Source organism: Camelina sativa, chromosome 15, assembly GCF_000633955.1.
Source record: "Camelina sativa cultivar DH55 chromosome 15, Cs, whole genome shotgun sequence".
In the NCBI taxonomy this organism is placed as follows: Eukaryota; Viridiplantae; Streptophyta; class Magnoliopsida; order Brassicales; family Brassicaceae; genus Camelina; species Camelina sativa.
The window spans coordinates 10,699,773-10,712,180 of NC_025699.1; the positions used below are offsets into that span (position 1 = coordinate 10,699,773).

Below are 12,408 nucleotides of genomic sequence, written 5' to 3' on the forward strand. Positions count from 1 at the left end.
TGTTTTTTTTTTTTTTTTTTTTGGCTCAACATCTACTTTTCATTCACCCATTAAAATTACAAATCAGAGTTCACAACATTTTTCACCCAATCTGCATAAGAGAATACAACTTGGGAACATAATTCGTAAACGAAGAAGCCTCCCCTGCTATTCTATCTGCCACTCTGTTCTCTTCCCGGTGCACAAACTCAAACATAGTGTCCTCAAATTTATGGCTTAGAAGCTGAATATCTTGGATAACAGGAGCTACCGAAGGCATAGTTTGATTTCCTTTCACTAACGACATTAGTTGGTGGGAATCAGACTCAAAGATTATTTTCTCTTATAATTGAATTTAGACAGCTCCACCATAGCCCATCTTAATGCCTCTATTTCTGTTTCAAGGATACTCTTCCCTCTTGGTATAGCTCGAGCTCCCATCCAAATTATCCTTCCCTCATGATCTCGAAGTGACCAACCAACACCACTATTCTCCCTTTCAGCATACATTTTAACCAAGGTTCAGGGGGTCGCTTCCATCTGATTAACTCTCTATTGGTACCTGCAGGAGGATTATTCACAGGAGCCCTCTCTCTTCTTGTCGCCCACTCTTCAGCATCCACTTTTGCTTTTTTTCACCACTTCCAGAGCTTCATACTCTTTCCCTTTGTACACTAATTCATTCCTATTCTTCCACAATCTCCAAAGAATCCAGGGGGTTAGACATTTTACCTCAGTTCCTTGGTCACCTCCCTCTTGGATGTTCATCGCGACATAGAGATTTTCATACACTGATCCTCCCCATACACCTTCCATAGGAGCCGCAACTAGAGAGATCGCCCATACCAATCTTGCAAAAGTGCATTGGAACAGCATATGATTCACCGTTTCTGGGGTAGATGGACAGCGGATACATGATCCATCTTTTGACAAGTGCCTATGCTCCATGTTTGCTGCCACTGAAATACTGTTACTCAAACATCTCCATAGGAAATGGTGTAGTTTTAGAGGAATGTCCAAGGACCAAATTTTCTGGTAAATGGGATCTAGGCTCGGTTGGGTTACCTCTACTCTTACATTCTTCTTCAGAAGCTCTTGTGTTAGGACCCAATAGCCCGACCTCACTGTATAGGTACCCGACTTGGCGTAGTCCCATGTGTACACATCGGAAGTAGCACCACCTCCTGGTTTCAGCTCCTCCACCAACCGTTTATCCTCCTCAGAAAGCATCACACGTAGCAGTTCCGTGTTCCATTCACGCCCGATTCCCTCCAAAAGATCCTTTCCACGTTGGATTCGAGAAATGGTATTTTGATAGAGTGGAGTGGCCTTGTTTACTGAGAACAATGGTCTTGCTGGTTTTGAACCGATCCACTGATCCTGCCAGATGTTAATCATCTCTCCATTCCCCATCACAGCTCTAGCTCCTTGTTTAATAAGCTCCTGAGCTTCAAGTATACTGCGCCATGCAAAGGACGGTCTGTAACCCAACTTAGCGTTAAGAGGATCTGATTTTCTAAAATATCTTCTCTTATAAATCCTTGCCATAAGTGAATCTTTCCTGTCCAGCATTCTCCACAATTGTTTACCCAGCAGAGCAACATTGAACTTCTCAATATCCTTAAATCCAAGTCCCCCTTCACTTTTTGGCTTGCTAAGTTTATCCCAGGATTTTCGGTGCATACCTCGACCATCCCTTTTGTTCTTCCACCAGAACTCAGCCATAACCGACTCCAGTTGCTGACAAACCATCTTAGGCAGCTTATAACAGGACATCGTGAAGGCAGGAAGGGCCATTGCCACCGCCTTTAACATCACTTCCTTCCCACCTTGAGACAGAAAATTTGACTGCCAACCTGAGACCTTCTGATTGAATCTTTCTCTGAGATAACTCAAAGTTTCTACTTTTGATCGCTAGAAGGCCTCAGGTAAACCAAGGTAGAAACCGTCCCGTCCCTCCTTGTCAATTCCTAGCTTTATCTTTATTTCGTTCCTCCTGTTCTCCGGAATCAACTTGCCAAAATGGATGCTGGACTTCTGATAGTTTACTCTCTGACCAGAGGCCAGGCTATATTCATCAATAATCCTTACTATCTGATCAAGTTCTTCATCCTTCTGACTGCAGTAGAACATGCTGTCATCGGCAAACAGAAGATGGGATACTGGTAAAGCCTTCCTTGCTACTTTCAAGCCCGTAATTTGCTTTTTCCTTTCTGCTACCTTCAGCATTTTCATCAACATCTCCGTGCAAATCACAAACAGATAGGGAGATAATGGGTCTCTTTGACGCAAACCCCTTGTTGGGACTATGTTACCAAAGGGGGTGCCACCTATAAGGACCTGATACCTCACTGTCGTCACACACTCCATGATCAGATTGATCCACGCCTCTTGAAACCCTAAAGCTCTCATTGCTTTGATCAGAAAACTCCATTCCACCCTGTCATAGGCTTTGGAGATATCGGTCCTTATTGCTAAGAACTCCTCCGAGCACTTGTTCCTTGAATTGAGAGCGTGGATCAGTTCATGTGCCACTAAGATATTGTCTGTAATTAGACGTCCTTCTACAAAAGCTGCCTGAGTCTCTGATATTATCTCTGGGAGAACCTTCTTCAGTCTGGCAGCTAAAACTTTTCCTATGATCTTGTATGCAACATTGCATAAACTGATTGGCCTGAACTCGGTGAGTCTATGAGCTAACAAGGTCTTCGGTATCAGGCATATGTTGGTGCTATTCAGTCCCTGTTCCATCTTTCCTGAACTGAAGAATTGTCGTACCATTTTAACAATATGCTCCTCCATTCTCTCCCAAAATTGCTGAAATAAATATCCTGTCATTCCATCAGGACCCGGACATTTCGAGGGATTTATTGCAAATACTGCTTTTTTAACCTCCTCCACCGATACCGGAGCCATCAGAGTCTCATTCATGTTTGATGTCACCTGAGGGATTAGATCATTCATTTCTTTCAAGTGATATCCAACATCCTCAGAAGTAAAAAGCTTCTTAAAGTAAGCCTCTGCCACCCTGCCTATACCTTCATCAGATTTCCATTCCCTACCTTCATCATCCACTAGCTTCTTAATTCTGTTCTGTGCTCTACGGTTCTTTGTTGAAGCATGGAAATATTTGGTGTTGCGATCACCATTATTAAGCCAAGTATTTCTGCTCTTCGATTTCCAAAATTCCTCTTCAAGATGATACTCTTTGTTTAGCTCTTGTTTTAATCGTTGAAGCTCAGCCCTATCTAAGGGAGCTTGTCTGGTGATTGCATCCATACTAGATTGTAGGTTTTGGATTCTTTCTCCTGAGCTAGGTTTCACACTTCTCTTCCACCTAGAGATTTCTCTCCTACATTCTGCTATCTTAGCCACCATCTCCTGATCCTAACCAGCCGGAGTAATTCTCCAGAATTGATCCAGGATTTTACTGAAACCCTCTCTTTGAACCCATCTTTTATCATATTTAAAACCTGCCCATTTCTTCCACTTCTCCCCCATCAGATTATTAAGCAATGGACTATGATCCGAACTGACCTTCTTTAAGTATACAGCCTGAGTTTGCGGAAACAGATCATTCCATCTTGATTCACGACTGTTCTGTCGAGCCTGCACTGAATCAATTCGTCATTCCTTGTCCCATACCAAGAGGATTGGTAACCATCATGTCTTGTTTCCCAAAGTCCACAAGCGTTCAGCATTTGTTTGAATTCTGTACATGTGGACTCCCTTCTTTGCGGTCCTCCAATCTTTTCCTTTGGATCTACCAATTCATTAAAATCTCCTGTCATCAGCCAAGGGGATTTAAAAAACACATATGTTTGGTTTGTTTAAAAAACACATATGTTTGGTTTGTTTCTTTTAGATTTAACAAGACTTGCTTATTCTAGTAGCATTGCTTGTCATGTGAGCCATCCCAACCATGTTAAAATAATCTTTTGGCTTGTGAAGAATCATGATAAAGGTTAGGCATCTTTCATCTAATCACCTCTTTAAGCGGTCCAGGCATCGACACCAAAGGTTTCGTTGATAGATGACACAATAAGACCAAAACTTTCAGCCCCAGATGCAAGATCGCGCGCCCGTACTAGAACAGTGGTGACGACCCGGATCTTATTGTTTTTGATCAGGTTGACCCTTTTAAATAGTCTTGGTAAATGAGATGTTTGTTACAAGATCTTACACTCCATAAATAGTTTTATGCCAAACTCATTTTTAAGAATGACATCCATTAATTGCTGTCACTTTTCAAGAACTGGCTTGTATTTTTATATACAGTGAAATTTTGGGAACTGGACTCTGGACGGAAAGATTGAAAAAAAATCACTCAAACTACAATTTAATTAGTTGCTCCAAATTTGGCTTGTATTTCTCATATTAATAATATTTGTATGGCAAGTTGTTTCAGGAGTGTTGTTCCACTTCAAACTACAATTTAATTAGTTGCTCCAAATTTGGCTTGTATTTCTCATATTAATAATATTTGTATGGCAAGTTGTTTCAGGAGTGTTGTTCCACTTCAAACTACAATTTAATTAGTTGCTCCAAATTTGGCTTGTATTTCTCATATTAATAATATTTGTATGGCAAGTTGTTTCAGGAGTGTTGTTCCACTTCAAACTACAATTTAATTAGTTGCTCCAAATTTGGCTTGTATTTCTCATATTAATAATATTTGTATGGCAAGTTGTTTCAGGAGTGTTGTTCCACTTCAAACTACAATTTAATTAGTTGCTCCAAATTTGGCTTGTATTTCTCATATTAATAATATTTGTATGGCAAGTTGTTTCAGGAGTGTTGTTCCACTTCAAACTACAATTTAATTAGTTGCTCCAAATTTGGCTTGTATTTCTCATATTAATAATATTTGTATGGCAAGTTGTTTCAGGAGTGTTGTTCCACTTCAAACTACAATTTAATTAGTTGCTCCAAATTTGGCTTGTATTTCTCATATTAATAATATTTGTATGGCAAGTTGTTTCAGGAGTGTTGTTCCACTTCAAACTACAATTTAGTTAGTTGTTCCACCAAAACATTTGATTATAAAACTAGCTTCTCGAATTATAGGTATGGTAAAGTGGATCAACTAAAGATGCAGTAAACTTGTAAAACCAATCGCAAGGCTGCTGTTTTGTAAGTTGTAACGTACGTATAGCATAACGTGAAATGTTAAAAATTGTATTGGTCATCAAAATAATTAGCCAATTCTTTTTCTTTTTGTGGACTAGATATGTTTTTATAGATGTCAGGTGATTCGTATTAGATGTTGATGAGAGTTTCTGATGGGGGGAAAAATGTATTTACTCTTATCAATACAATAAAAACAAGATGTGTTTCTCTCCGGCGTTGACACCTCAGCTTCAACATTCAAGCTGGTGTTGACACATCATTTAAAATAAGTAGCCACTCAAATTATAACAATTAATACAACTAAGCATTCTACTCCAATAAAAATCTATCTCTTTTACAAGTCATTTTACCTAGCCGTTATATCAAATTTTCTCAAATAGATGGTTGAAGTGAAGAAGAATTCGATCGAAGGAAGCTCCCCGACATATTTAGAAATGTTTAATATAAAAAATCATTTAGGACGCGTTTTAGGCTGTGAAGGATCTTGAAAAGAGGGAGCTATAGCGAACCCATATGAAAGAAGGATGATTAGAGAAATACATTTCATTCTATCTACACTTCCTCTGCGGACATCATATTTGACAAGGTTAATATTTGATCCCACCATATTTGGTATTTCGAAGATTTGGTTGACGTCAATCAGTCGCATTTCTGATCTTAAGGAAAAAAAAAGTTATTTGCAAAGTGTCAAAAGCATTGAAATTAAACGAAAGCTTTGAAAATTTTCATAAAGATTCTTACTTTTAAAAAGCTTAGTCTGACGACATGATCTCTGGCAAGCTGATTAAGGTTTCTTAAGGTCATTAGTTTACACTTGCTTTTTCTCATTGCTAAATGATGTTGGAGCAAAAATGTTAAGGCTTTGATTTTAATTTCTCAACTGCTCAGATTATTGAATTAGGAGAAATAAGTGCCAAAAAAGTTTTATTGTCTAGCCATGAACAGAAACAGAGCATCACATCACTTTCTTTTTATTACCAGAAAAAAACTATGTTGATATGAACTTGGGGGATCAAATTTTTGTAGACCCTTCTGTTGATAAGAAAACTCATTTTACAGACCATTGAAAATTGCATAACCAATAAAAAAAAAGGAGAGTTGAAGAGTTGTTTTTGTGGTGCAGAGAATCTTATTTTCTTTAACGTTTCATGTTAATTAATGTCTCTTCAGCTTTGTTTTTTTCTAGAGTCATCATGGGAAGTATGTGTTTTTTTTTTTATAAAACCTACCATAGATGTTGGATCGATAAGACTCCTATGAACTATCATACGATATGTTTTGGACATGCATGTCTGGTTTCTAGGGATACTTCTTATGAGAATTTTGATGTCTTACATTGTCTTTTATCTGCAGATTTTTGGATTACAACAACACATCCATTGTATATTGTGAGGTTGACTGCAACGACAAAAATTGAAGACTTTTATACTAAGAACCTTGTTGAGAGCAGCCAATTAACTTAATCTATATGCTATTTAACATAAATATAATAATATTAAAATAATACACAAAACTAGACTAGAGTAAAATTATGTCTATGTAATTTGACAAATAATACTTTTCTAACAATAAAAAAATAGTATATAACAATTATGTGATTACATTTTAAAAAACTACAAAAAAAAGTACACCATAGATTCAAACTATACTGATATATCTTCCACGCAAGAGGTAAAGAAAATAAAACAGAACATATATTAGGGTTAGTTAAACTATTTCTATTATTAAGTATTCTATAAATATAAACATTTATAAGCCATCTTAGATTTGACTTTGAGATTTCTCGATTTTTAGTTTCTTAGTGCATTTTCTATCCTATCATTGTATAAACCATAATTTTTACAATTAATCTAATTCTAAAAAACAAAATAATATTTTTAATAATCCAATATATTTAAAAATAGTTACAAAAAGAATCCCGCGGCGTAGCGCGGGTCTAACCTAGTTAAAATAAGTATACAAGATGGATATAATCAATTAACATAATTACAATTCTCTATGATTTGATGACATCTATAACAATTAAAATTTATCGTTAATGTTATGGATTTTTAGGTCCTTCAACAATATATATGTCAAATACTAAAAATTTTAAGGAAGTTTATATTTATTTGGAGATTTATTAGCCAACAAGATTAAATTTCTAACTGCCAAAATAAAAAAGATTAAATTTTAAACTGGGTAATATGTCAAATCTGTAGGGGGTTTAGGATTTAAAGATCTAGCAAATTTTAATGACGCCTTACTTGCAAAACAAGCTTGGCGCCTTATACAACATCCCAATACTTTATTTGCTAAGATCTTCAAAGCCAGATACTACAGAGATGATTTTCTTTTAGATGCAAAACAAAGAGCAAATCAATCTTATGGATGGGCATCAATCCTTGAAGGCCTCAAAATTATAAAGTTAGGATCCAGATACAATCTTGGCGATGGGAAGGATATTCGTGTAAATCAGGACAATTTTTTCCTGGACCATACACCGAAATCGATCCATAGTACGGATTAGAATGTTTGTTTACATGTCTCGGATCTTATTGTCAAACAGGGAGAACACAAGCATTGGGATACTGTGAAAATTAGGGAACTCATCTCAGAGGAAGATCAAAATAATCTCATCAATACGTATATTCCACAATCCCTCCAAAAAGACAAACTAATATGGAGTTACAACAAAAATGGTGAGTATACAGTTAGATCGGTATATTGGCTTTCCATGCATGATCCAAACAATCCCAATAATCTTCCGCCTATTCCTCATGGATCCCCTGAATTAAAAAGGAAAATATGGAAGCTAAATATTATTCCCAAGCTCAAACACTTTCTTTGGCGGATCCTATCTAAATCTTTACCTTCTCTTACCCGACTTGGCACTCGTGGAATGAATATAGACCCAATTTGTCCCAGATGTTTTCAAGATGATGAAACTATTGAAAACATTCTTTTCCAATGCCCTTATGCAGAATCAGTTTGGCAAATGTCAAATGTTCCTGTTTCAATTTTTTACACATCATATTTGAATGCTGAAAATTTTATTAAAGCTTTGATAGATTATCAACAGTCAAACACAACTACAAGTGATATGCAGCTTTTACCTTTCTGGTTATTATGGCACCTTTAGAAAAGTAGGAACTCTTTTGTGTTTGAGGGGATACAGGATACACCAAATACAACCCTTTTGCAAGCTCAATCCAACATCCGAGAATGGAAATCAATCCAGAACAGTAAAGATCATAGGAATCCCCATGGAGGAAGACAAACAAATCGAAACTGGACCAAACGTATGGCGCCTTACATTAAATGCAATTACGATGCTAGCTATAACTACACCACTAATCAGGTAAAAGGAGGATGGATTCTTAGAGATAAAGATGGTGTTTCCTTAGGTTGGGGGCATCGGTATTAGGCTATGCATCATCACCGTTACAAGCTGAAGCAAAGGCCCTATTATCGGCGATACAACAAATTTGGATTAGAGAACTAACTGAGGTTATATTTGAAGGAGACAATGAAACTCTTACTGCAATTCTTCTCAACAAACATATAGACATATCAGTGTATAACATTTCTCAAGACATTAAGGCATGGTCATCAAAATTCAAGCAAACTAAATTTGTTTTTGCTTCTCGTGATTGTAATAATAATACTGCTCATTGTTTAGCCAAATTTGGTTGTATGACAAATTCTTTTTACTCAGGGTGTTTTTCCGCTCCTGTCTGGCTTTCAAACCAATTGTATAACGATTATTTCCATTCACAAATAAATATCATTTTTGCTGAAAAAAAATATATGTCAATTAACTACACATTTCCTTCACATATTTCTTTATTTTCCTCTATTTTAAAAAATTAAATATTATATTAAATTTTGCATTATATTCTACTTTATATTTGATTTTTTATATGCTTTAGTTAGATTTTCAATAATTAATAGGGTAATAATAAACGTAAAAAATCCAAATAATCATTAAAGATAAATTAACTACAATTTTTTTTACCATGATATGTTTCTTCATTTTCTTTGGCTTTATATAGTAAGATATCTTTCTTTATTCATAATAAAATCTCCTATAGTTTTAGTTTCTAATATTTAATGTGAAATTCTACTTTCTTTTTCCTATGTATTCATTTTCAATTTCCTTTACCTCTTTAAGTATTGCTCTCGAGCTCCCATCGAATCTAACCATGGCAGATTGGTCGGTGCTTCCCAGAGACATACTAATACTAATTGTTGGTCGTCTAGAGACATCTTTCGAGATTGTCCTCTTCCGATCCGTCTGCAGCTCATGGCGGTCGGTTGTTCCTTCCCCGCGTGATTCCCGCTGCTTAGGCATCAAAACTCATATCCCCGTGTTTGTCCACCATCGTTACAGTTACAGGGGAAAATCTCGGTTCAATAATAGCGATGATAAGTGTTGCACACTAAAAAAAATCCCAGTTTATCTGGTGAGGTTCAAAACTCCGTTTGGTGATGATTATTTATTGGCAGAGATGCGTGAAAGAAGAAACTCTGGGAAACCAATGTCGATGTCGTCGCCATTAGCAAGTCATGGTGGTCTCACGCCCAAAAGCACTATTTTGTTGTTCAACTCTCTTACCACTCAAATTGTCTCTTTGTCTCATTACTACTACCAGGTTATTAGTTTTGAGTCTCTAGCTATTACTACATACGGTGCATGCATGAGTTTTCTTTATTTATTTTATTTTGTACTGAAACTAATTTCTTAAACTTATTTTTGCCTTGGATTAAGCTTACAAACTTGGAGTTGATGGTAAACTTTTGTTTGCGTACCGGAATTGAATGGGCTAGAATTTCCGTAAAAGTTGAATATCTTGAACTGAATATTGAAGAAGATTGCAGAGATTTCAGATTGCTAGCTGATATACGAGGCGATATGATGATATATAGCAGCCTTGACATGAGATGGACGGAAATTTCGGTCTCTCCTGAGAAATGTCGAGATATAATTTCGTTCAAAGGCAAGTTTTATGTGGTTGATACAAGTGGATGGGGACATGTTTTTGTAATCGAACCCTCTTTGGAAGTTTCGGAGATCCCATCGGTCACACGGTCGATTTGCAAGTGTTCGAAAGAGAATCTCGTCAAGTCAGGAGAAGAGTTGTTGCTTGTGCAACGGTTCATACCAGGAGATTGTTATGAAAAAGATATGTATAATTGGTTCCCACTCACAGAGTCTCATCGTGAACATATGTATACATGGTTCAGAGTCTTTAGGCTGGATGACGAAGGAGGGAGGAGGAAGTGGGTTCAAGTTAATGACTTGAACGACCGAGTGATCTTTCTTGGAAAACGGATTAATCTTTGCTGCTCGGTACAATATATTCCGGGTGCAAAGGAGAATTGCATTGTGTTCATTGATTCGAGAAATGGTATTATTAGTAAGAGTGAATCAATCCTTTTGTTTGACTTAAGAACCAAAAGAACGAGCACTGCCTTTAGTGAATGTAGAGGCTACAAGGGCGCATTCGGTGCAAATCTTGAATCGCTGATATCTTGTGGAGTTTTGACTTTGCCAAATCCAGCAAACAGCGTCTATGACTTATTTAGTGAATCTATCTGGCTTACTAGAGAAAAATGATTAGAAAGTTGTAATCTTTATGATATCTTTCGAGTATCATGTTCAAATCATTTGGTTTGGACTCAGTTTGATGAATTTTGACTCTTTTGGTTCACTTAACTGTGTACGCATAAAATTCTGAATTCAGTTTAAACCATATTGAACCAAATGTTTTAATAAATAAATTGGTTTGGGAACATGTTCGATTGGATTTAAACAGTTTTAGTATATAGATTGGTTTTGTTAATGTTGGCTTTTGTTAATGTTCATCATTTTTCCTTTCTTGTGGACTGGTTAAGGATGTTTTCACATCGCTTAAGCCAAAACCATAACCTAATGAAGACTTCGTGTAAAGTTAGATCCTTTTATATTTTGCTTTTAATAGTTTTGCAAACAAAAGATCCATACAGAAGTATGTATCTGAGAGTGAAATAGTTGTACACAAGAACGAAGAAGATGCTCTGGGGTATCGATGTACAGAGTGCATTTGAAGTGAGATATATCTCATTTGACCTAAAAGAACAGAGGTGACGAACACAACAAGAACCACTTATCACATGTTAGCTGACATTTGAAGGCATATCTGAGGACAAATTCAAATACATCTGTAAGTCAAAGTTTTGGAAAATAGAAAAGAAGAAAAGAAGAAAAACACAAGAAAAATATACTTTTTAGCTTGAGCAGCCTCTGATAGATCAAAAAACTCCATGGCGACCCTTCCTTCAACAGAGCTAAGAGCATATCCTGTAAATTTTCAATTTCAGAAATTCAATTTAATAATGTGGAATAAGAGGAACTGAGAGTAAGATATACAGTAATACCTCTATAAATTAATAATGTTGGGACCAAGACATTTTATTAATTTATAGTGATATTAATTTATAGATATATTTTTAATAGTTTAATTTTATATGGTATTGAAATTGAATTTGTAATATTTATAAAATATTTTTAATAATAAATTACAAATACAATAGACAAAATCACTTATACACATGACATACATAAATTCAAATTTATGAATAATAATTTTAATTGTTGTATTTTAATAGTCAATCAAACTATCAAATGTAAATGATGGTTATCTAAAAATTGAAAGTTTTTTACAAAATGTAGCTATCTTTATGAAATGTTACAAAATATTTTATATCATTATAGTTTGAAAATAAAACATAACAATTATTTTATAGATATGAGCTGTAGGAGAAACATACATTATTATATCAGCATATATATATATATATATGTATGTAAATTTTCATGATTATTAATTTATAATATTATTGAGACCATATTTTACATTATGATTTCAGAAAAATTATTATCTTATTATTTTATTGAATTTTGTTATTTTTTACACTGGCCCGACTTGGACTAACAAAATTTATTAATTTATAGTGTTTATTAATTTATAGAATATTAATTTATAGAGGTTTTACTGTACTTTGGATATGGAAGAAAAAATTAGCGACTCCGGATCCTGCCATTAACCATAGAAACAATAAGTGAGCCATCTAACCTGTTCCATTAGGATAACAACGCACACATCTTGTCTGGTATTTAAGTGAAGACTCCCGTCTTTGCTCAGGCTGAGACATATTTCTAAGATCATAGATGTTTACATGCCGTCCTGCTGTTGCCACTACCAAACGATGTCCAACAAGAGACATAGAGTAAACACGCTCTGGTTGCAAGTAAGTTCCCACCTGCGTGCGTTCAGG

At 35.6% G+C, this 12,408-nt stretch overlaps 1 protein-coding gene across 1 annotated transcript; it reads left to right on the forward strand.

Moving 5' to 3' along the window:
* On the forward strand, positions 9,294–10,768 carry LOC104746365 (putative F-box protein At2g16290). The gene is made up of 2 exons (XM_010467826.2): positions 9,294–9,743; positions 9,860–10,768. The coding sequence occupies exons 1-2, from the start codon at positions 9,294–9,296 to the stop codon at positions 10,706–10,708; spliced, it is 1,299 nt and encodes a 432-aa protein (XP_010466128.2). The 3' UTR covers positions 10,709–10,768.